The 25,853-nt window shown below is 46.4% G+C and overlaps 1 protein-coding gene across 1 annotated transcript; it reads left to right on the top strand.

Annotated features, from left to right (window-relative positions):
* The first annotated feature begins 8,181 nt into the window (after positions 1 to 8,181).
* On the top strand, positions 8,182 to 25,615 carry LOC123240680 (zinc finger protein 239-like). The gene is made up of 6 exons (XM_044668400.1): positions 8,182 to 8,349; positions 8,978 to 9,060; positions 13,519 to 13,961; positions 14,046 to 14,258; positions 16,412 to 16,536; positions 25,466 to 25,615. Exons 1-6 carry the CDS (start codon positions 8,182 to 8,184, stop codon positions 25,613 to 25,615), a joined length of 1,182 nt encoding a protein of 393 aa, XP_044524335.1.
* Positions 25,616 to 25,853: the final 238 nt, after the last annotated feature.

Genomic DNA, 25,853 nt, shown 5'->3' with positions numbered 1-25,853 from the left:
GGAAATTGGGTAGATTCTTTGATTTACTGATACTACTAGAGGGCATGGAAAGGAAAGGAAAGGAAAGGAAAGGAAAGGAAAGGAAAGGAAAGGAAAGGAAAGGAAAGGAAAGGAAAGAGACTCAAGAGTACAAACATACTGATACCAGCTCCTTTAGCAATGAACTGGAAAGTAAGATGTGACCCTACAACAGGTCAACAGCTGAACAAATTTTGGTACATGAAAGGTTATGGAACAAAAACAACCCATGAAACACAGGCCATTTCAGTGAAACCTGTGAAAAGTTTTATGAACTAATGGAGACTACAGGGAGTAACTGATAATAATAACAATATGGTGAAGGCCAACAATTTGAAAAGATGCCATATCTCCTCTTATTGTAACGATCAACCACTTTAACAGGGACTTATCAGTGCTTGGTAGCATGTAAACTTCCCCTCTAACTTAGTCATCGCTTTATATGGCTTCTACTCTGGTGAATCAATCTTGTTGCTCTTACATCAATCAGTGAGGGAAAATTGTGACAGGTCCACCCATTCCTTAGCTTCATTTTTTAATCTGAAACCTTTCCCTTTCCTCTCTAATTCAGCTAATGAGAAGAGCAAAATGGGGAAACGGAGAAAATCAAATAATTCTGATTCCATTTTGTAATTGGTTCCATTCTGTATTGCCTCCAATGTGTCATAAAATTACCCAACCGTGTTTCTTTGCCTCTGAACTTGTTACAGAAATGTACAGCTGGTCTGTAATGAATTAAGTTCAGAAATCCGGTTTTCCTGCTAATGAGTACATGCCATTGATTCTTCCTTCAGTTCTCCAGAGATGGGATAGAAGAAAGTTATAATAATTGTTGTTATAATTAAAATTAATCTTGGAGACTTATGTTCGATTTATAATTATTTCATTGTACAGAGAGAAAGAAAGACATTACCAGATCTTTCTAACAACCAGACGGGCTTCTATCCGCCCATGTGGGAAGTCAGAAACTACACTGTCATGCAGCATCCTACCTTGATGAGTATGTGCCAGCTAATGAGGCATATTTTTACGTGAAATGCACATTGTAATCATTTTCTTCTTGTTTGTGTTCTTCCCCTGCTTGTGCTTGTATGGCAGTTGTGGGTCATGCCTCCATTGGTAGGCCCCTCTGTGTCCTTCCCGTGTACTTGTCAGGGACTCTTGGGAAGAGAGAAATGGAAAGGATGTATGAGCCGGTCAAGACTGGTGGAGTGCAGAACAGTAGCCAGAAGGAGAACTTGTTCTATGACTCCACAGAGAATGGAAGGTAGCTTGAGTAAATGTAAACAGCCAGAGAAGCTCCAAGTATCCCAGGACAATCCCTGGCACCCTGGCTTCTTTGTTCTGTCTCTCTATCATAATGACCTAGCCTGGAGTTAGTGCAAGGATCCGCCATATTACTTTCCCCTGCTGCAGCCCAAGATGACTGACCTTTTCTGAGTAAGTGCCTCTAATTAGCCTAATGAATCCTACTGAAACCTACTGATCATCGAGCTGGCCTGGGTCCCTCTTTCCTTGGTATCTGGGTATTTTTCTCAGAGGGTATGCCATTCTACATTGGCATAATCAGTGCAGAAGAAATATGCCTCCACCGTAAGGATAGTGTCTCCTTACAAAACTTGTGTCCTTACATGAACCATTGACCTCATTGACTGGCAATTGCTAGCCTTGCTAATACGTGGATCGTGCTCAGAACTTTGTGTCTCAGTTTCCCTTATTCGTATCCAGAAACATCTTAGGATGCTCTAATTTCCAAAGAGCACCACATATAACCACATCGGATCCTCACAACAAAGCTGAGGCACAGGCAGGGCTGGCATTCCCATTACACGTCACATCTTGGGCCATGAGCTTACGATGGCTGAGACATGGTCATATTCCTGCAGCTGAGCCTAGAACTCATATCCTGTACTGTCCACACCACTAAGCAGCCTTTCTCCACTGCACGTTCGATCCTTTCTTCCAGTACTTTTTTGGCTTTATCCTTTTTACACAAATACCCACGGGACACAAATATACAAGTTAGACATTCCCTGTGCTTCTGGAGTTTCCATTCCAAAGGAGAATGGTGGACAGGGAGAGGTCCTTTGATTGGGCTTTGATTTGGGGGTCAGGGTATAGGCTGACACACATTATCCTGGTACAACAGCAGGACTGGCTTGCTCTTATTTCTTGTCAGCTGAATTCGAGAGGAAAGGGAAAGGTTTTGGATACAAAATGATGCCAAGGAATGAGTGGGCAAGCCAGGTTGGGTGGAAGAAATGTGCCGGGAGTGGAGATACTTGGGATATGAGGCTGTCCTGAAGCACTGGTCCAGGAAAGGCCAACCCCAGTGAGGCCTGCAGAACTTCAGGGAGCCAAGGGCATGGGCAGAGCTTTTCCTTCTGTCTTTTTTGGCTGGACTTCTGCTTCTTTCCCAGCACTTTTCCATATGGCTTCAGGCCTCTCTACTTGGCTGAAATTGTTCCCACCAAGGTTGCCAGTCACCTCTCCTTTAGCCAAACATTGGAGGGCCACAGAAATGCTGGCCGTTATTATTATCTGACAGGTCACTATTGTAGGCCATGCTGGACCAATTTCCCAGGCACTTGATAGTCAATTCAGGAATAAGCCAGCACAAGTTACAGAGAAGCAGATAAACTAGTTTATTTACTCATGAGTGGGACACGCCCCATCAGTAGGGGATGTGTCTCCCATTCCACAGATCATAGAGAAATATTTTCTAGCCGAGTAAGATGATACAGATTGTGGGGAAGATAAGGTAGGTAATACAGACCAGTTTCCAAAGCATTTTGGAGTAAAATCAGACTAGGGCACATAGATAGGAAAGGGGACACTTTTTGTCAGGGAAAAAAAGATGCTTCAACTGTTACAAAGGCCTTTAGCTTAGCTATTTTGTTGTTGTTTAAGTGTCTGATACTTCCTGATCACTTCTAGGTTTTGGTTTTTGTTAGTTTTGGGTTTTTTGGGCAGATACTAGCGGTTTGCCATTTCCTTCTCCAGTTCATTTTACAGATGAGGAAACTGAGGCAAACAGGCTGAAGTGACTTGTCTAGGGTCACTTTTAGCTAGTAAGTGTCTGAGGCCAATTTTGAACTCAGGTCTTCCTGTCTCAAGGCCTAGTGTTCTGTATATTGCTCCACCTAGCTGATTTCATTTATATAATCTACAAATTCAACAAGAAAAGGAACCAGGCATGTTTGGTCAAAAATTCACTTTCTAGGGGGCAGCTGGATGGCTCAGTAGATTGAGAGCCAGGCTCAGAGATGGGAGGTCCTGGGTTCAAATCTGACGTCAGACACGTCCCAGCTATATGACCCTGGGCAAGTCACTTGACCCCCATTGCCTAGCCCTTACCACTCTCCTGCCTTGAAACCAATGCACAGTATCGATTCTAAGACAGAAGGTGAGGGTTTAAAAAAAAATTCACTTTCTCTAACCATTACCATTGGGCGACAGAGAGCTGAGTAGGAGGCAAGAGGCAGGAGATGAAGGTCCGCTCTCAGAAGGCAGTGAGTGAGAGAACAGGGAGGTCATCTAAGCTCTCTGACCTCTTGGCTAAGACCTACCTTGGACTTGTGAGCACAGGATTGGATCTCTAGGAGGCAGTGATCTGAGTTGAAAGCTTCTGCTTCTAGCCAGGAGGGCTTCCAGAAGCACACAACAAAGCTACCACCAACAAGTAGAAGGGGAATGGGGGGTAAGGCATTAATGGACCCAGGCAATCTGGGAAGGTTTTCCCAGGGCCAAGAGACCCTCCAATCATCCTTTTCCTCTAATCACTCTCAAAATCAAGACCCCAGTTCCCTGCCCCTAGCCCATGCCTCCTCCTAGGCCACTACTCTATACCCTAGAGCTGGAATTCCACCTGAACAACTGCCCATCAGGCTAAGAGCAGCAACCCTGAGAGCTCTCTCTTATTCTGCCCTCCATCATTGCTACCTTCCTTCTTTGCCCCAGTCTGGGAACCAGCCCTTCTTCCTTCTGAGCCTTCTAGCCCATAAGATTAGTCTAGGGCCAAGGTGGCAAACCTATGGCATGCTTGCCAGAGGGGACACTTAGAGCATGAGTGGTCAGGAAGAACTAGCCCCTGTGGGGAGATAGCTTGCTGATACAAAGTAAAGAAATAATTGAAATACATGTAATATATATATGCCTACGTATTCATGTGTGTGTGTGTATGTGTGTGTGTGTGTGTATCCATCTATATCTATATATATAACATTATTCTGGCTTCATCTTCATCCCAGACTTCCCTTTTCCTCTCCCATGGAGCTAATAAGAACCCAAACCAAATCCCAAACTGCTCCAGTCCCTGGATGATGTGGGGCCATCCATGCCCTAAATCTGCCCCACCCAGCCCAGGAAGTTCTGCCCCCCCAAGTGCCTCCCATGCCACTTTGGAAGACAAAGTCCTGGGGGTCAGGGACTGGCTCTGACAAGGAACAGGGAAAGTCCCCTTCCTTGTACAGGGAGGACAGAGAGGCAAACATGGAGAGAGGCCATGGTGGGAGATGTTTCTGGTTGAAGAAGAGTTAAGTTGGGAAGGGTCCAGCCTGTAGAGAGGACAGGACCCTTCCTGAGGGGGAGAGAGCAGTGGGGATGACTGGAAGAACCAGGAAGGGATGGAGAGAGGGAAAATTTCTGTGAAGAAAGCAAGTCCAGGGGCAGCCGGGTGGTTCAGTGGATAGAGAGCAGGTCTGGAGATCAGGTTCAAATGTGACCTCAGACACTTCCTAGCTGTGTGACCCTGAGTAAGTCACAACCCAAATTGCCTAGCCTCAACTGCTCTCCTGCCTTGGAAGCTATATTTAGTATCAATTCTATGTCAGAAAGTAAGGGTTTAAAAAAAAAGGCTGAGCAAAGTTGAATATAGAACAGTGATTCCCAAAGTGGGCGCCACTGCCCCCTGGTGGGTGCTGCAGTGATCCAGAGAGGTGGTGATGGCCACAGGTGCATTTATCTTTCCTATTAATTGCTTTCAAAATTAAAGAAAATTAATTTCCAGGGGGCTAAGTAATATTTTTTCTGGAAAGGGGGCGGTAGGCCAAAAAAGTTTGGGAACCACTGATCTAGAAGGAAGAGAGCTGAAAGAAGGCCAGGTGATTATGCTGAGGAGGGAGAGGTGGACTGAGATGACCAGCCCCATGGGTGGTGGCCCATGTGGAATTCTAGCATGGAGGTGGAATTTGAAGGCCTGGGAGGAGGCTAGGAGGGAAGAATCATCATTCCAGAGGTGTAGGCTTTCCCTGGTTGCAGCACAGGCTTTGGGAAGGGCCTTGCTGGGCAGAGGGAGGTTCTCTGGGTTAGAAGGCCCTCCCAGAGTGTGCTAGCTGGAAGGAGGAACTCTTGGACCCAAGATGTCTGCCTTCTGGAAGCTAGCTTTGTACCTGCAGGTCTCGGGTAGGTCAGAGGGACCTTGTCCCGGCTGCCCTTTCCCTTGGGCCTCATCTTCCTCATCTGACCTCTTGCTGAGTGTCCACCAGTTATGCGAGGGGCAGGTCTCCCTCCTGGGCCTGGCTCCTGGGGCTACTCCATGCCCGAAGGTCTCAGGGGCTATCCTTCCCTTTATCATTGTGTCCCAGCTGCCTCACCTTCGCATCTCATTCACAGTGTCAGAGGGGAACATGAGTCAGGAGCCACTGAGACTCTGCCTGGACTCACCCCTTCCCGGATCCCAAGCCTCTTCTGCCTCCGGAGTCCCTGTAGGAGGATGGGGGAGGTCACCGAGGCCCAAGAGAAGGAGTCAGAGATGGCGGCAAGTCCTCTTTTTATTCAGAATCACTTTATTTCCTAGCTTGAAACTCCTGGCTGCCCTGCTGTTGGGGGGAGTCTCTCTCCTGAGGGCAGGGCCAGGTAACTCCACTGAGACTTCCCCTGCTATAATTCCCTTTGGGCCACCAAAGAACACTGTCTCCTGGAGAGGACCAAAGCACCCTGAGGCCCCCATTCTAGGGGAGCACCTCTCCCCCTCCTTCCCAGGGGTTCTGGCAGAGCTGAGGAGGCTCCATCCACTCAGACTCGGGGTGTCCTCTGCAGTGTTGGCAACAGAGCAGAAACCTCCTCCCGCGTGTGCCTCAAGGCACACGGGGCCTCCCCAGGGGCTCTGAATCCCTCCCCTTCACCATTTCTTTTTGTTTAAACCCTTACCTTCCTTTACAGAATCAATACTGTGTAGCAGTTTGGGGGAAGAAGAGTAGTAAGGGCTAGGCCAGCGATTCCCAAAGTGGGCGCCACCGCCCCCTGGTGGGTGCTGCAGCGATCCAGGGAGGCAGTGATGGTCACACTTTTTTTGTATTACATTCTGAGTTCAATAAATAGTTTCATAATTTCCAGGGCGCTAAGTAATATTTTTTCTGGAAAGGGGGCGGTAGGCCAGAAAAGTTTGGGAACCACAGGGCTAGGAAATGGGAGTTAAGTGACTTGCCCAGGGTCACACAGCTGGAAAGTGTCTGAGGTCATATTTGAACCTAGGACCTCCCGTCTCTGGGCCTGGCTCTCAATCCACTGAGCTACCCAGCTGCCCCACCATTCACCATTTCTGAGAGCAAGTTGACCACATTTACAAGGGGTTCCCCTGTACCTGGCACTATGCTCCCCTCCTGGGCCTGCAGAAGAAGGAATTAAACCAATCCCTGCCCCCAAGAGGCCAGCAAGGAGGAGGAAGGCCAGAGTCCAAGAGGAGGAAGAAGGAGTTGGGCTGGTTGTGTGGTGTCTGCGCTGGGCCAGCAGCCCTTGGTCTGGCCTCACTAAGTCTTGTCGGGCAGATGTCAGGGGTCCTTGTCGGGGGTCCTTGTCGGGGAAGGCCAAACTCAGCAGCCCAGGATGCAGCTGGGCCTCTCAGGAGAGAAAAGGAACAATTGGGTTTACCAGAGAGAACTCTGAAGAGCCTTCAAGGACTCCCTAGGGTTGGCCCAATAGAGCTCAGGCTGGAGTCAGGGAGGCCTGAGATCACTCCTTACAGGACCCTGAACAAGTCACTTTAGCCTGCATGCCTCAGTTTCTTCCCCTGTCAAACGAGCTGCAGAAGGTCATGGCAAAGCCACCCAGCCTCTCTGCCCAGAAAGCCCCAAAGGGGGGGGAAGAGTCAGAAAGGCCTGAAGAGCCTGAGCCCAGCAGCCCTGCAGACAGACACACAGACACCCTCAGACTGTCCTCTGTCCATGCGGGCTCAGAGCCTGGGCTCAGCGGCTGCTGCTGCCTTCTGTGGCCTCCTCAAGGGCAGGAGGGTAGTTCCTGGGCCTCCCCCAGGCCTCTGAAGGGTCTTTGGGCCTCCTGGGCTGGGGGCGGTGCTGAAGGAGACCCTCCTGAGCTGGCCCAGAGGCCTCAGGCTTTAGGCCCAGAGTCCCACCCAGAGGAAGCAGCTCTGTTTGCCCCCAGATCCACTCTGGACCACCATCCTCAGGGCCAGCTTCCTCCTCCCCCAGGCTCTGATTGTCTGGACCTCACAATGGGGGAAACTGAGGCAAACGCTGGGGAAAGGCCTTGGCCAGGCTCCCCCAGGAGGACAGTGTCTGAGGCCAGGTTTGAAACCAGATTTGGGGGGTTCCAGGCCCAGGAGGGCAGCCCCAGAGTCATCAGATTCCTCCAACTGGAGATGGGGTTCCCCGGGGCCCCCCCAAAGCAGAAGGAGCAGCAGGATGTTCAGAGAGATCCCTGGAGGAGGAGAACCTGTGGAAGGGGGCCTGGGCCTGGGCCTGGCCTGGCAGCTGCTGCTCTGTGCCTCAGTTTCCTTCTCTGTCAGAAGGGGGGGATCCCAGCACTCCCGTCCAGGCCACCAGGAGGGTTCATTATCCAGTCAACAGATACTTATTAGGTACCTGCTGCGAGCCGGGCCTGCTCCGGAGAGCTCCCAGGCTAAAGAAGCCGCAGTGAGGGCGGGAGGACAATTCCGACACAACCCCTCCCCACCGGGGCTCTAGTCTCGGAGGGAGACGCCTGAGGACTCCATTTCCCAGAATGCCCGTGTAGCGAGGTAACGTTTCAGCCCGTCCCCCGACGGCCACCCCAGGGCATGCTGGGCCTCTCCAGCGAGCAGGCGCAGCTTCTGGGAGGGACGTCCCTAGGCAGGGTTCTGGAGCATCCAGCGAGAGTGGAGGGAGTCAGTGCGCAGGTCCAGCCCCGGCTCCCAGTTCCCCCACGGTGGGGACCCTCTGAGCACCTATGCCCCGCCCCCACGACCTGGGAAGACTCTCGTGGACCAGATCCCGGTTAGTGAGCCGAGGAGTGTGCGTGCAAGCCTCTGCGCGCGTGTGCGAGAGCGGGAGGGGCCGGGCCAGCGGGTGTGACCCGGACACGAGTGGGAGTCCTTATTTGTCCCGGAGGGTGATTGTGCGTGCGTGTGTATGCATGTGAATTGTGTGCGCGCGCCTCCGAAGGTAGGTCCCGGGGGCGGGGCAGTCCGTGCACCAATCGGGGCTGGTTGCGCTTGTCCAGTCGCCCTGGGCCTGGGGATCAGCTGCCGAAGAGCTCGAGGGAGTGGGGAGGGGCCGGGGCTCACCCCAGGCCTCTCTTCCTCGTGCTTCCCCCCCGGCCTCGGGGGGCCGGTCACCGCCTTGTCCAGCCGGGCCTCTTCCTGGCCCTGCTCTCCTGGCCTTCAGCACGCTTTTCTGTGTCTCTTACTCCACCGGGAAGGAAATGCCCAGAGCCGGCCTTTCTGTGGCCCTCGTGGATTCCTCCTAAGCCCCTTGCTGGGTAGGCGCCCATTTTACAGAAGGGGAGAGTGAGGCAGACGGAGGCGAGTGACTTGCCCGATGTCATGGGTACAAAAATTCTTTTGAATTCCGGTTCTCCCGACTCCTGGCCGGCCCCCTCGCTGTCCAGCATTTCTTTATTCAATGAGAATCTTTACCGTTTCCTCTTCCCCTCTCCCTTCAAACCCGGAACCATGTTCCTGCTCCCCCACCCCGCCCTGGGATTCCCTTCCCCCTCCACCCTCTTGTCTCCTATTTCCCTGCAGCAGAGGGTGCTGGTCCCTGTGGCGAAGGTGCACAGACTGGCCGCTTCTCCATCCAGCCTCTCCCGGGATGGCCCTGAAGGAAGGCAGGAAATGACGCTTCCCCCCTGCCACCTTCCACAGCATCTCCTCCAAACATTGTGTCCCCCTTAGAGCTGCCCAGCACATGCTCCTCACAGCTTCTCAGGAAGGAACTTCTCTGTCCTCAAACCCTTGGAGACCAGGGACCTCGGGCTCCCTCTTGTCTCCTCCTCCCGCCACATCCCTCAGAAGCTTCTGGGAACATCCACTCCTTTAGCCCCGTCTAGAAGGAAGAAGTCACTCTCCCCCTTGGCCAGGCAGAGCTCTCTGCACACAGATGACCCTCCATTCCCTCCATCCTGCCTTCTCCAGCCCCATCTCTCACCCCCTGCTTGTCCCTAATCTTCAGTCTCTTCCCTCTCTGCTGGCTCCTCCCTGTCATATAACTTGGTTCTGCTGTATACAAGCATTTCCTTCTTTCCTTCTTCTTCAGAAAACGCTCCTTTGACGTGTGTGTCCTCACTAGGCGTCATCCTTTCAGCTCTCCTCCCTTTTGTAACCAGAGTCAGAGGAGGACACGTATAAGCTGTGACTCCCATTCCCTGCCTCTCACCCTCTTCTGAACTCTACAGGCTGCTTCAGACCTCAGTCACCTGCTCCAAACTTAGCAGTGATCTTGGAATCCCCCAGTGGAATGGCCTTTGCTCAGTCCTCATCACTGTGGAGGGCTCTGAAGCCTTTGATGCTGTCAATCACCTTGTTGCGCCTTTGCGTTCTCTTCTCTCTAGTCTTTGTGGCCATGCTCTCACGTGGTTCTCCTCCTGCCTCTCTGACTGCTCCGTCCCAGGCTCCTTTGCCGGCTCTTCACATAGGTCACTCTGCTAACTGTGGTTTGAAGCCAAGGCTCTGTTGTGCACGCCTCTGAAATAATGAAGAGGGACAGAAGATGAGGGCTGGGAAAGACTCGCAGGGATCAGGATGCACCTGGATGAAGATTCAGCCATGTTAACAGTCAGATGTAGAAGAAAAGAACCAAGAGAAAATGGCATCCCCAGAAAACTAGAGAGAAGCAAGTGTCGAGGAAAAGAGACAATATCTAAGCCTGCAGAATGTTTCAGAAGGATGACAAGTGAGCAAAGTCCATTGTATTTAGCAGATAACGGATCACTGGTATCTTTGGAGAGAGCGGTTTTGCTTCAAGGATGAGGCCAGAAGCCAGATTTTGGAGAGGTGAGAAGAGACGGGAGGAGAATTCTTCCCCATTCAAGAGAGCAAGTCTCCTGAATGGAGAGAGCTGAGTGAAGCAGGGAGTATGACATGAAGATGGCATCAAAGACCACTTCTTTTTCTAAGAACTTCTAGTCAGAGTATAGGGAGGCCATCTAACCTCTATGACCCCCTGGCACTGCCCTACCTGGGTCCTGCAATTCAAAAATATTTCCTTCCTACATACATGATGTATACAAGGTAAATTGTAAAAAATCTCCTAGAAAAGGTGGACCAAGGAAAGCGTCTAACAGAAGTTGAGATGTTAGTCCAGCCTTGAAGGAAACCAGTGAAACTGGGAAGCAGAGGCTAGGGAGGACTTGAGTCAAGGCTTGGGGAAAAGGGATAATGCAGGGGCAGAAGAGGATTCTCATGTCTAAAGAATAGCAAGGAAATCACTGTCACTGGGGCCCAAGAACATGGAGGGGAGAAAAGGGGGAGGTAGGAATTGTAGGAGGAATGGAGAAGGGCAAACAGAGGTTCTTTGATTGTCCCACTCTCTTGCAGGTAGAAAGTATCTGAGTCTGGTTTTGAACTCTGGTCTTCCTGACTCCAATCATGAAGTTCTATCCATTATGTCACCTAGCTGCCTCTTAGTGGAAAAAAAAGAACTTTGCACCATAGTAGAAGCTGCAAGCAGGGGAGATGACAGGATAAGAGACTAACTACTCTTTGTTTCTTAGTATTAAAGAAAAATGAAAAGAGAATATCTTGGAGAAAAGATAATTCTCCTAACAAAATATGCATGGGATGAGTCTTTTGGCAAAAAGAGAGGTTAGCAGAATGCATTAGAAAGCAGCACCAGATCACATGTTCTGTATAACAAAGAACCTTAATGGAAAGATTCTTAAAACATTCAATGAAAGGATCACATTCTGGAATACCTTTTGGACCTATATTCCAAAGTTCGTGTCACTTTGTGCCTTTGGATCCAAGGAGAACCAGCAGACCTATGAACTAAAAGGATCATGGAAAGAGGCAAAAGATCCCCTTACACAACAGAAAGTGTTAGCTGTTGTTTTTTGTTGTTGCAAAGTTCTGGAAACAAAGATGGTGTCCATATAGTGGGAAATGATTGAATGGAAGATTATGGAACCATAGAAATGATGAAGGTACAGTGTCAGAGAAGCCTGGTTAGAATTGTCTGAACTGATAAAGAGAGGAGGAAGTAGAACCAGGAGAAGAGTTTATACCAGTGATTCCCAAAATAGGCGCCACCACCCCCTGGTGGGTGCTGCAGCAATCCAGGGGGGCGGTAATGGCCACAGGTGCATTTATCTTTCCTATTAATTGCTATTAAAATTAAAAAAAATTAATTTCCAGGGGCACTAAGTAATATTTTTTTCTGGAAAGGGGGCGGCAGGCCAAAAAAGTTTGGGAACCACTGGTTTATACTATAGCAGTACAGTACATTGTAATGAATATCCATGAGTCCAGAGAAGTAGTTCCCCAAATTTTTTGTTCTTAAACTTATTTCAAGAAGAAAAATAAAGCATGTTGGACAACTAGATGACTCAGTGGATAGAGAGGTAGGCTTAGAGTCAGGAGCCACCTGGATTCAAATCTGGCCTTAGACACTTCTAGTATGACCCTGGAAAAGTCACTTAACCCCAGTTGCCTAGCCTTTGCTGCTCTTCTGTTTTAGAATTGATACTAAGACAAAAGGTAAACATTTAAAAAAAGAAGAAATGAATAAATGAAAAATAAAAGGTGTTGTGAACCTCCCCTTTCCAATTATTTATTTTGTCCTTTGTAATATTTAAACTCTATATAATCAAGTACTTATATAATGATTTAAACAGCTATCCCACAAAGATGTAACTTAATGCTTTTTTCCCCTGTGAAAGTATGAAATAAAAAATATTCTATTTTATAAAAATGTATTATGTGGCTTTCTGGAAAAAAAATTTTAAGACTGGTAAGACTGCAAGCTACAATTACTGGTAAGACTTGAATCACATTTATTTTATGAATTTATTGAATAGGAATAGCATTTTTAATCAAATAAGCCAACTCAAAAGATGTTGGACATTATAGATGAAATTAATTTAAGGTTGAACTTTTTTCTCTGAACAACAGTTTGTAATTTGTGGTTCAACACTTGACCAACCCAATCCTCAGTCTGCTTCTGTATGAAACTGATTTAATAATAATAATAATAATGAAAATGTTAATAATTATTGCATGTCAGTTAAAAAGAGTAAACTGGTTTCTCAGTTTAGCATATGAAATTTCTCCAGAATGATTATGTGTTAGTGCAACCAAACTGATCAATACAGAATATTAGGAATGTTACCTGAAATTGACAGAATTATAAGTATGATCAACATGTGTTTAAAAGAAAGTTCAATAAAGACTACCTAATACTGTGGACAGAGCATGCTCAGTCAAAGGGGTTTTGAATTATAGTCTACCAACAGGTGACTCCTCCATTCTAAGCTCATAGCTTGAGTTGTGAAGTATGAAGAGAATTCTGAGCCTGCCTGTGTCACAGGGTGTTGTGAGATTCCAATGTTATTTTATGTAAAGGTATTTTTAAAATGAAGCATCTTGCAGATGTGACCAAATGGTATATCCAAAGACTAATTCTGCCCACTTAAATATGAAAATTCTCCTTGACTGGGAGAAAAGACTAAAAATCAGTTTACTTTCTGCCATCAGAGGAAAGAACTTTTATTTCTGTGTGTTTATATCTTAATGTCTATATATCTATTTGTTTTCTTCAGATGCAAAGAACAGGTTTGAAGCAAAGGAGATATCTACAAAGTCAAGCCTTTTTGTGGAAGGATCTGGCCACCAGAGATTCATGAGTATTGTTTTCTGTGACTTTATTTTGAGAGAAATTGGTGACCAGTATCAAGGCAGATAATATTCAAAGACTGATTGTCAGTGTGTTGAAACTGGAAAGAGATTCAGACAATATTCAATCCTAAATCAGTGGAAGAAAGTGACCTTAATTCGGGAATATCTGTCCTCAGGAGATTGAATATAGCAAATGCTTTCCTGAACAGGTAGCAGATTCTTCAGTCCCATGGGAAATCTCCTGAAATGCACAAGTATCAGGGTAATATAGGAGAAATGACCTTCAGCTGATTTTCAGACCTCATTAAACATTAAAGTAGTTATCCTGGAAAAATGCTTTCTGTAGGTACTAAGGGAGGAAGGACTTTTTGTCAGAACTCCAAGCTTTCTGGACATCAAATAATCCAAACTGGAGAGAAACTTTATCAATTTAAACAATGTGGAAAGGTATTCAGAAACCATTCACATCTTGGGAAATATCAGAGAATCCACACTGGAGAGAAACCTTATAAATGTCATCAATGCGGAAAGGCTTTCAGAGATCGCTCCAGTCTTGCTATACATCAGAGATACCACACTGGAGAGAAACCCTATGAATGTAGTCATTGTGGAAAGGCTTTCACAGAGAGGGGCAGTCTTCGTAACCATGAGAGAATCCACACTGGAGAGAAACCTTATGAATGTGATCAGTGTGGAAAAGCTTTCACATGTAGCTCTGCGTTTAGGAAACATCAGAGAATCCACACTGGAGAGAAACCTTATGAATGTAATCAATGTGGAAAGGCTTTCGTAGAGAGTTCTAGTCTTGTTTCCCATAAGAGAATCCACACAGGAGAGAAACCTTATGAATGTAAACAGTGCGGAAAAGCTTTCAGATCTAACTCTAGTCTTATGCATCATGAGAAAATCCACACTAAGGAGAAACTTTATGAATGTAATCAGTGTACAAAGGTTTTTACAAGGAGCACAAGTCTTGCTGTACATCAGAGAATCCATACTGGAGAGAAACCTTATGCATGTAATCAATGTGGAAAGGCTTTCACACAGAGGAGCCATCTTGCTGTACATCAGAGAATCCACACTGGAGAGAAACCTTATGAATGTAAACACTGTGGAAAGGCTTTCACAAAGAGCTCCAATCTTACTAAACATCAGAGAATCCACAATAGAAAGGAACCCTATGAATATAAAAAAAGTGGAAAGGTTTTAAAAAGGAAGGACAGTCTTGCTGCCCATCAGAGAATTCACACTGGAGAGAAATGTTTCGAATATAAATATTGTGGAAGGGCTTTCACCCAGAGCTCCCATCTTACTCGGCATAAGAGAATCCACCCTAGAGAGCAAGGTAAAAGAGAGGAAAAGAGGTGGTGGAGGGATGGGGGAGGGGAGCTCCCATTGGTGACTGGTCTGCACCATGTGTCCCAGGTGGAATTCTAGCCTTGGGGTGGAGTGTGAAGACCTGGGAGAAGGCTAGAGGGGAGGAAGGGCCATTTCAGAATCCAAGGCATTCCTTCTCTTGTAGGGCAGGGCTTGGAGAAGAGAGATAGACAGGATCCTGAGGTCCTGGCCTATGTGTGATGGCTTCTTCCCTTGAGGCTGAATTCTCTCTGGCTTCCAGAAGCCAGTTCTGCATGTGTAGGTGTCAGGTAGGTCTGTGGGAGGACTCTTCCTTGCACCATGCTTCTGCTGGCTACTTTTTTCTTTAGGCCTCAGATTCCCCATCTGACTACTTGGCCTGTGACTGCCAATTATACCAGGAAAAGGACTCCCTTCCAGACCTGCCTTTTTGGCTTTTTCCCTGCCCATGCTATTTATCCAGCCTCATCCTTTCCCAAAGGTCCTGGAATGCCATCTCCACCTTTATAACTGCATCACAGTTGTCCCATCTTTATTTCTCACCCATAGTATCAAAGGGAGATCTGAGTCAGGAGACATTGAGGCTTTACCTGGTTTCATCTGTTCTGGGATCCCAAGCCCCTTCTGCCTCTTGGGTGGCTGTAGGAGAATGGGGGAGGTGAATGAGGCCAAAGATATATAAGGGTTAAATTAATGTCCAATATTTCAAGTATTATTTTATAAAGTTTATTACCTGACAAAACAGAACCACGTGACCAAGTTTTTCTACCTGCTCAAAAATCCCTGCTGCACCAAAGCCTTGACAGGGAAGGAAAATATAGAGATCAATACTCTAAAACCAGAGACTAATCTGAGTGGCCTGGGTGGTCTCGGACGCAAAGAATGAAACAGATTGGAAGCACGGCTTGTTAGCTCATTGTACTTCAAGCAATACTGAAGTAGCCACATTATTATAAAGGAAATTAAAGATCCCCTTCCCCCAAAAGCCAAGAAAGTTTCCCACAGTTACAGAGAGCAAGATTTTTACTATAGTCAAAACAAAAGCCTTAGAAGCCTCCAAGGCATAGACAAAAACCTATGTTAAACTATCAACTACATGTGTTATCTTTAAGTGGAGCCTGGGACATCTCCATTAGGTCAGAAAGCCCCGTCAGTTTCTCGGCCTTGATGGTATTAAACAATTTTTTGAGCTTCATTATTTTACTTTAATTTTGGGCAAAATGCCCTGCCAAGGGTTCTGGCTTGGCCGTACCAGCCATCTGTGTTCTCGGGCAAAGGGGAACAGAGTTAGCCCCCCTCCTGCTGGAGTGCTGAGAGCCCAAAGCTTTTTCAATAAGACTATAATGTATTTTGAAGGAAGGTGAGAATTATGAAAGGAATCAAAAGAGGAATCTCAGATTTTTATCTTAGATATCCCACACCTGTCTCGTCCCGTAAATAGGGGCGGAAAGATAATACACGGCTCTGCCGGTCTGTATTGACCTTTTGAGGGGGTCCAGATAAAAATATCTACTTGAGATTCTAATTTCTCTTAATAGCTCCCAACATATCCCCCTTCTTTTCAAAATAACATGATTTTTTAGACAGGAAAACTTTGAATAATGAAAGAAAAAATTGGTTATAATCATCAGTTATAGTTGGATCTGATAAGAATTACAGATCAAATTGCTTGTTTATGGCTCTCTACAGGAAAAGAGAGGAAGACATGAACCTCCACCCAATTTACATCCTGTCTACATCAGCACGTAACAACAGGAAGTGAGAGGGGTTCTGGCAATCATAGTTTTGCTAGGGATCATAGTTTTTAGGGTAACAGATTCTAATTACACAGATGGAAGGAATCAGAGGGGGTAGAAAGTGTTCCTGTTCAGTCCAACTTCATTTTCAAACCTGATATTCCCTATTCCCCTTCTGTTTTGTAGTGTCTCTCATCTGAGGATGAGGTAGATCTTTGTAGCTCTCTAAGACCTCACCCTCTTTAATTCCCTATAGGCATTCAAAGAGAAAGTCTCCCTACCTTGGGGATCTTTTTCCCTGAAGAGGACCAAAGTGTGGCCCAAGGAGAGACCCTAGAGCCAGAAGGAATGGCCCCTGGTACCCAGAGACCCTCATCCCAGGTGAGTGCAGTCCATTCCCAGACCTGACCAACCTCACCCAGTGTTGAATCCAGCAGAAACTAAGCAGCTTTCATCCTGTTAGATGTTAAGGTCGGCTTTGCAGTGTTGTCATCAGAAAAGAATTTGTCCTCATAAATCCTTCCCATTTACCATTTTTTAGATCAAGTCAATAAGCATTTAGCGAATGGCTCCCTTTGCCAAGCACTATGCTATTCCCCAGGAGATGCAAAGGAAGGAAATAAAACCAGTCCTTGCCCTCAAGAAGGTCACAGTTTAATGGGGAGAAACCATGTGAACATGAGTGTCCAGAGAAACACTGTGCAGTATAGATGGGAGTTCTCCAAGAGGGAAGGCTCTAGCAGTTTCAAGAACCAGGAAAAGCTTGTTCTCAGAAAGTAAGATTTGAACTGAGATTGGCAGGAAGCCAGAAGGCCCAGGGGAGGAGAGAGGACATTTCAGTATGAGAGGCAGTCATTGGAAAAGGGGACAGTGAGGAGATGGAGAATCTTTCAGCCAGGGGGACATCTGGGTAGCTCAGTGGATTTAGAGCCAAGCCTATAGACGGTTGATCCTGGATTCAAATCTGGCCTCAGATACTTCCTAGCTGTGTGACCAGCAAGTCACTGAACCCCAGTTGCCTAGCCTTGGAACCAATGCACAGTATTCATTCTAAGATGGAACGTAAGGGCTTAAAAAAATGATCAGCTGACAGAGCCATAAAGACACTTTGGGCCAACTGAGGAAAAGCAGCAAAAAAGAGAGGCCTGAACTTCTGCTCTGAAATCCTTTGGCAAGGCCAGGTTTCAAGAGAACTACGGCTCTCTGTTAGGAGCCAAGGTTAGCTCCAAGATAATAAGTGAAGTCATTCCTCAAGTGGGCCCCAGCTGTCTGGCCAGACTCCTCAGACAAGCAATATCTGCAAGACCTGGCACTGTTTTATGCAGGAGACCTTGAAGCTGTATCTTTATAGACACATGTATGCAAAAACCCAAACCCCTTTGTATTCTGTGAATGACCAAATTTGCTCCTGCTCGGTTCCCCTCTCCTCGCTCCATTGGCTCCTTCTGATGTAACACTTAAGAGTCCTGATTGCCTTTCGATGATGAATGCTTCTTTTGTAAAATCGCATATATATCGGACCTGTATGCACAATAAAATGGAAACCTATTGCTTGAGGGTCTGGTTATCCCCTCAAGCCCATATAACTCAGTCATTGGGACTCCTGCACTCTCTACTGTCTGTCTTTGCTTCTGTCTCTCCCCGTGTGTGTCTGTCCTCTTTGGGTTCCCTGTGTTGGTTCTCAGAGAAGCCAGCAATTTTCTCCCTTTGGGTTGACTTATCAGTAGCAGCCTGCAACAACCAACCAGGAGGCCGGTGTTCCTGGGAGGGGAGGAAGATATAAAAAGCCTGGAAAGGAGGTTGAAGAAGGGGCTGGCTATGTGATGTCTGCTCTGGCCACCAACCTTCTCTTTGGGGAGAACTGTCAGGGGTTACCATAGAGCAGTGGTTCCCAAACTTTTTGGGCCTCCCGCCCCCTTTCCAGAAAAAATATTCCTTAGCCCCCTGGAAATTAATTTTTTAAAAATTTTAATAGCAATTAAAAGGAAAGATAAATGCACCTGTGGCCATCACCGCTTCCCTGGATTGCTGCGGCACCCACCAGGGGATGGTGGCGCCCACTTTGGGAATCACTGCCATAGAGCAACTAAAGTTGCTCATTTGGTTCTAAGGGTGACACTTCATAGGAACAGCCAGGCAGGTTCATGGCATTTTTTGTGGCCACTCTTGTTAAATGAGGGGTGCTTGCAGTGCTCGGTTCTAGAGATCACATATAATAAATGTTGGTATTTGTCTTTGTGGAGTTGTTTTTATTCAGTCATTTCAGTTGTGTATATCTTTTGGGACCCCATTTGGGGATTTCTTGGCAAAGGCAATAGAGCCTCAAGGAGCCAAGAACACAGGCCAGACTTGACTCTCTATCTCTGTTGACTGGCTCCAAAATCCTTTTCAGCATCTTCTCATTCAGTTTTAGGTCCCTCCATTTGGTTGAAATTGCTCTCCCCAAGTTCCCAAAGAGCTCTTTCTTTACAAAGCCCCTGAGGGCTCCATCAGTGCAGTCTCTCAATATGAATTCAAAGGTCTACCCTGGATTCTCCCACATATACCTTGCTGCACGAATTTTCCAGGTCTTTGGTAGCCGCTGCCTGTAAAAGCCAGTCCAGTTCTAGACAAGACAGGTTGTAATGGGAGGAAAGGGTTTTATTTGGTAAATATATTAAAAGGCTTGGTTGCCAGAGAATTGAACAATTATCAATCTCCAAATAAAGAGTAACCTCAAGTTAAAATGACTTTTATGGAAATCTATTTACAAATGAGAAGAGGAAGAAGAAATAAGGAAATAAGAATCTAACACAGTAGGTAATTTGCTCCGATCCCCTAGTTAATCCAGGTAGATCTAATTAACCCAAGGCCAGAAACTCCGAGGGCCAGGGGGCCCCAGGCGGATGAAGCAAAAGCCTCAGTCACAAATTCTCTATTAAAAGGGAAGCTCCTTAAGAGAAGTTCAGGAAGATTCAGTCTTACACTCACTATGTGGAATGCCCCGGTCACGAACCAGCAGAGCTCCTTCGAGGTCCAAACACTGGCTTGTATTCATCCACTCAGGAGCGTGACATAGTCTCCCAGTGGGTGATGGCCATGTGTCTCACAATTCCAAGAATGACGCAGTAATATGGCGCAGAGTTTGGACAGATCAGTCAGCTCTGGAAAGCAGCTTTACCAAAAAGTTTTGCTTAAGATCCAGTTAGGGTGTAAAAAGAGGGAAAAGCACATTTTTAACAAAAGCAAAGAGATAAGAATTTGGGGTTTGGGTTAGAAGGTCTGTTAAGAAGATCTCTAGCAAAGCTCCTTACTCTAAACCAGAGTACACAGTGTCTGCTTCCTTAGGTACTTTATCAACATTCACTAGACCAGTGATGGGCAAACTATGGCCGGCAGGCCAGATATGGCTCCCTGAAATGTTCTATCGGGTGGCACAACATTATTCCTAATATGAGGAATACAGTGAGTAGGATACAATACAATGAAACTTTGAAAGAGTTGCCTTAGAAACAGACTGACAGATGAGCATTTCCTTTCCTTTGGCCCCCTCTTTAAAAAGTTTGCCCAGGGCAGCTGGGTAGCTCAGTGGAGTGAGAGTCAGGCCTAGAGATAGGAGGTCCTGGGTTCAAACCCGGCCTCAGCCACTTCCCAGCTGTGTGACCCTGGGCAAGTCACTTGACCCCCATTGCCCACCCTTACCACTCTTCCACCTATGAGACAATATACCGAAATTAAGGGTTTAAAAAAAAAAAAAGTTTGCCCATCACTGACCTAGACCCTTTTGTAGTCAGTTGTATTCTCTCCAAAATTCCCTTCTGACAGCCATTCCCCATTGGCAATAGGAAAGCCTCAGTGGTAAGTGCTGGGGGATGTCAGTGCGAAAGATGTGATTTGCTTTCCAGAGTTCCAGGAGGAAAGGGACTGGCATCAAGATGGGCAGAGAGCAGCATCAGGGGAGAGGGTCTGGGCTGGCTGAGGAACCTGCCCCAGTGAGGAGAGCAGGTCCCCTAGTTGGGAGCTGGAGAGCTAAATGAGGCAAGGGCATGGCAGGATGGTGGCATCAAAGACCACTTCTTATTCGTAGAAGGCTAGTCATTTGGAGTACAGGGTGGCCATCTAACTTGTCTGATCCCTTGTTTCTGGCCTGCCTGGGCCCTGCAATCATAAATGTGTGTTTCCTCCATACAAAAGATGTATAAGGAAAATTGTAGGATGTCACCTAGAGAAGGTGGACCAAGAAAGGCTTCTTGCAGAAGTCTCGAAATCTCTTTATCATCTCTGATAATCCGATAAGGACAGTTTAGTTGATAAAGAAATAACGGACACTGAACATCTTTTAGCTCATGCTTCCAGCTCTGTCTCCAGGAGCATGGAGTTTGTTATATATATTTCAAGACTCATTTCACACAAAAGACCCCCCCCGAAACTTTGCAGATGTGCAGAAGTTATAAATTATGTCATATCAAAACACAAAACATTGGCTTCAGACTAGACCAAGGCCAAGGCTGAATTTTGACTGGGTTCTTATCAGAAAGCCAAATTGGGGAATATTTTTCTCAGGGTTGAATTGCCCCTGCTAAGGTTTTGGCCTTGGCTATACCTGACCAAAGGGAGAGAGTGTTAACCTTTTAAATTCTGGCCTGCTAGGAACCTAAAGCTCTTCAATAAGGCCACAATGCTTTTCAACAAGAAATCACAAGGATCACAAAAGGGGTCAAAAGAGAAGACTCAGATTTTTATCTATTTAAGACTCTGTTTCTCCTATTGGCTTCCCACACAGAAGGTGAGATTTTATTCCAGATTTGAAGGAAACCAGTAAAACTGGGAACCAGAGACAAGGAGGGACAGTAATGAGGGCTCAGGGGGAAGGGAGAGGTGCCTGGGAAAATGTAGGTTTATGACAAGGATAGTCACATGTTGGAACAGCAAGCAGTTCAGTGTGACTGGATCCTGAGACTACAGAAAGAAATAAGGGGGAAGGATGATGATGGTAGAGGGGTGGAGCTCTCAGTGTGACCAGCCTTATCGGTGGTAGCCCAGATATAATTCAAGCTCTGCGGTGGTTTGGATGCCTGAGAGGAGGTTCAAAATGGGTCATTCTGGTGGTGATGGTGGGCAGAGCTTGAGGTAGAGAGGTAGAGTCCTGAGGTCCTTGCCTTTGGTGTCATTGGAGGAAAGCTCTGATTTGGGGATTTCAGAGGTGGAGCAGGTGGGGCTGTTTAAACCAGGAGGACCCATCCAGAGAAGATTGGTTCAGAACAGAAGCTGCCTTCTTCCCTTGGAGCTGAGATTGATCTCTGCCTTCTTCCCCTTGGAGCTGAGATCTCTCTACTCTCTTTCCTTGGAACTGAGATCTCTGTTCCTTTGAAGTTAAGATCTGCCCTTTTCCTTTAAAACTGAGCTTTGTGCCCTCCTCCTCTTGGAGTTGAGATTTCTTTGCTCTTTTCCCCTTGGAGCTGAGATCTCTGTGTCTTCTTCCCTTGGAACTGAGATCACTCTGCCCTTCTTCCTTCAAGGCTGAAATCTCTGGATCCTTTGGGGCTAAGATCTCTGCCTTCTGGAAGCCAGCTCTCCACATGTAGATTCCAGGTATAATTGAGGAACTTTTGCTACAGAGGATTTTGCTGGCTACCCTTTCCATTGGGCCTCACCTTCCAATTGGCCTCCTGGTCCTGTAGCCTGAGCAGAGACCCTGGCTGGCAGCAGGACGAAAGTGGAGTCCACAAATAGATAGACAAAGTTGGTGAACTCATTCGTATTTCCCCATCGTCTTATTCTTATTGGCCATCTGCATGTTCTTCACTACCTGATTCACTATCTAGGAGGTCACCTTCATTAATAGACCCAGAAACCTACAAAGAGCTGTTCATCTCCCTATTGGCCTCCCTCTTCATGGGCTTCAGGGTGCTCTTTCTGCTGCTCTGGGTCAGCAAATACACATGATGGGCTTATGAATCCATCTGCGTGATATCCCCTAGGTCTTACCTTTTTGTCTGATAGACTCTAGGACTGTCCTTGCTACTTGTCTAGGCTCCCACCATATCCCAAAGTTCCTGGAGGGCCATCTCTACCTTTCCCATTGGGGTCACAAATGCCAGACCTTCATATCTCACTCATTTTATCACTTGGAGGAAGAGCTCTGCTTTAGGAGTCACTGATGCGCTGACTAGTCTCAACCTCTCCAGGATCCCAAGCCCCTTCTGGGGGTCTCTGCAGGAAGGCTTGGGGACCAGAATGACACAATAGAGAAGGAATAAGTGAATGTGACTAGTAGTCTTTGTTTCTGACCTTCTTTTTCTACTATAACCCTACCTGCTGCCCTCCTCTTTTGGTTGGAGTATCTCCCCTGAGGGCAGGGCCAAGGGCTTTCTTCTTTGGGACCTCACCCTATATAAATCCCTTTTGGGCAGCAGCCTCCCTGGGAAGAGAAGGGAAAGACATCTCCCTGTCTGCGGTCCTTGTTCCTTCCAGGCTCAGCCTAGAGAGAACCAATGCCTGGCCCAAGCAGGGAGCCTGGAGCCTGGAGCCACAGGGAATGGCATGGCCTTCTTATACTGATTCCTTATCCTATAAATAAATGGAATGTCATGAAGGATCACCACTTAAGAGAGACACCAATGAAAAGAAAAATTGTGTACGTTCCTGAGAAGCTACAAAATGAGGGGGCAAAGTATTCAATTCTTTCATTGTTCAGGAGTTTGATCATAGAAATGAAGGAAGCTAAAGGTTTCCTATAGATGATAAAGACAAGATAAATCCTACATTTTAAGGAGAAATCAAAATGATGAACAACTGAAGAGATTTTTAACTACATGAAAGAGAATTGCTCAGAGCTAATAGAGCCTCTGAAGAAGTGGATCCCATCATTCTGCCAGAAATGGAAGAGTATCCGACACTTGGTGTATTATGTGTTTTCCATGGAACACGTTGGAAAAGGAGAAGAGTCCTACCAGGTAGCACGGTATTGTCACATCTGGCCACTACCTTGTCAGTTGTTCCTCAGTCTGCCTCAACTCCTCTTGAACCTCGATCTCCAGGGTTCTAGAGTTTCCAGAGCTCTGCTTAGATCCTTTGTTTTTCATAAATACACTGTTATCAAAAACTAATAGGGGGGCAGCTGGGTAGCTCAGTGGAGTGAGAGCCAGGCCTAGAGACAGGAGGTCCTGGGTTCAAACCCGGCCTCAGCCACTTCCCAGCTGTGTGACCCTGGGCAAGTCACTTGACCCCCATTGCCCACCCTTACCACTCTTCCACCTATGAGACAATACACCGAAGTACAAGGGTTAAAAAAAAAAAAACTAATAGGGGGAGGGTTTGTACAAACAAGATGGCCAAGATGGCATACATCTCTATTCATCTGGTCTCTCCCAATTACCTTCCAAAAAATTATAACACCTCAGAATGAATTCTGGAGCTGCAGAATCCAAAAAACCAAGGCAAAGTTATTTTCAGTCCGAAACAATTTAGAAGGCCGGCACAAGCGATCTAGTGCATAGTGAGTCAAGGTGGAGCAAAAAGTAGTGCACCAGGACAGCTCTGCCCAGGCAACAGGCCTTAGACACAACTGAAGCAGCAGCTCTCAGCAAACATGGTAACGAGAAAGGTCAAATTGTGCAGAAGATTGCAGGGGTCCCTTTGCTGGCTCTGGATGGAAGAGTCTTGTTGCATTGCCCAATACAGAACCAGAACACAGTCTGGGAGAGAGATCTCAGGGTGAGGGGAAGCACTAGAACACACCAGAGAGCTCGTGGCCACAGTGAACAGGGGACCCTGGTCATAGCTATTTTGACTACAAACCAGAGCCCAGCCCAGCAGACTATTATACACGCCTCTCCTTACATGGAAGAGAAGGAGAGAACTTGAGACTCAGTATTTTTTGGAAAATGTTGGAAACTGTTTTTAAATGTAATTGGGGATAAATAAAATTTAATTAAAAGTTAATTGTGAGGGGGCAGCTGGGTAGCTCAGTGGATTGAGAGCCAGGCCTAGAGACGGGAGGTCCTGGGTTCAAACCCAGCCTCAGCCACTTCCCAGCTGTGTGACCCTGGGCAAGTCACTTGACCCCCATTGCCTACCCTTACCAATCTTCCACCTATAAGTCAATACACAGAAGTTAAGGGTTTAAAATTAAAAAAAAAAAATAAAAAAATAGGAAACTAAAAGTTAATTGTGAATTGTGATTTGTGTGTGTGTGGAATAATTTTCCCTTTAGCCCCTCACACAAGATCCAAACTCTTAGACTTCCAGTCCCCCCGACCCCCAGTCCCCAGATGAGAAACTCCTTTCTTTTATTAAGATAAAAGGATTATGGGCATTGCTGGCAAGCCATGGTAAATCTTGACCCTTCTTGAGAGTATGCTAGGTTAGCCACAAGGCTGGGGACCACTTAGACTGGCATCTTCCTTGTATGAACAAAGACCCACCCCTTCTGTGATCAATAAGGAAGAAGGAGTTGAGAACTCTTAAGTCCACCTCCTCAGTGACTATGAATCAGAGATCTCTTTGGATGTCCAAGGGAGGAACTTCCTCTGTGTCAGAGGAAGGAAGCTTCTTTTTCCTCCTTTTAGATTCTAGACAGAGTCAACAAACCATATTAGGATGTCTTGGCCAGCCAATTCATAAATTAATTTAAAATGAAGAAACTCTCCCTTTTGAGAATTTCAGTATTACACTGTCAAGGTCTTTCTTATAAATTAGGTCATTCCCAGATTATAAAATATAATTTTTAGCAAAAGAACAACCTCTCCTTTCCCCATCATAGTTACTTCTCTGTGTAACTGTTAAAATGAGTAAATATGATCCATTAACAAAGTAATCACAAAACAAAAATATAAGATGTTTTGGCTAAGACACATTGTTTCAGAGTTAGACAATTCTCCAGCTTTTACCAATCCAATATAATTCTCATTTCAGTTTTGTTTTGTTTTTTAAGCCCTCACCTTCCATCTTGGAGTTAATACTGTGTATTGGCTCCAAGGCAGAAGAGTGGTAAGGGTGGGCGATGGGGGTCAAGTGACTTGCCCAGGGTCACACAGCTGGGAAATGTCCGAGTCCAAATTTGAACCCAGGACCTCCCGTCTCTAGGCCTGGTTCTCAGTTCACTGAGCTACCTAGCTGCCCCCTCATTTCAGTTTAAAAAAAACACTTTTCTCAATATTCCATTGGGCTCTGAATGATTATGGTTTACACTGTGGATTCTGACATTCTTCAGGGTTAGGAGTTTGGAGTAAATCCCTGCACGCTTCAGTTTCCTCCTGTAAGGAACAAGGGTTTGACTACAAGAATTCTGAAAGTCCAGCTCTAAATCCTGTGACTTTTGCTGGTTTAGGAGTCAATAACACTCAAGGATGTGGCTGTGGACTTCACCCAGGAGGAGTGGCGCCTCTTGGACCATGTTCAGAAAGAGCTGTACAGGGAGGTGATGCTGGAGAATGTGCAGAATCTGCTCTCTGTGGGTAAGAACCATTTCCTCTATTAATTCTGAATCTGCCATCAAAGTAATGTCTCCATTTCATTCCAAATGTGCAGGACTTTGAACCTTTATTCAAACCTCAATTATTTAAAAAAAAAAAAAGAAAGAAAGAAAGAAAAAGAGAAGTGCTGATGCCTGCCCAGGGTCTTCTTGCCCCCTGATTTTTATGAAAAAGGTTTGAATCATGTGACAGGAAGCTGGGATTTTGTTCCTGAAATTAGCTATTGTTGGAGATTCACAATCT

Source organism: Gracilinanus agilis, chromosome 3 (assembly GCF_016433145.1).
Source record: "Gracilinanus agilis isolate LMUSP501 chromosome 3, AgileGrace, whole genome shotgun sequence".
Taxonomy (NCBI): Eukaryota; Metazoa; Chordata; class Mammalia; order Didelphimorphia; family Didelphidae; genus Gracilinanus; species Gracilinanus agilis.
Note: the sequence above shows the minus strand (reverse complement) of the source record. Positions and strands in the feature narration are given on the sequence as shown.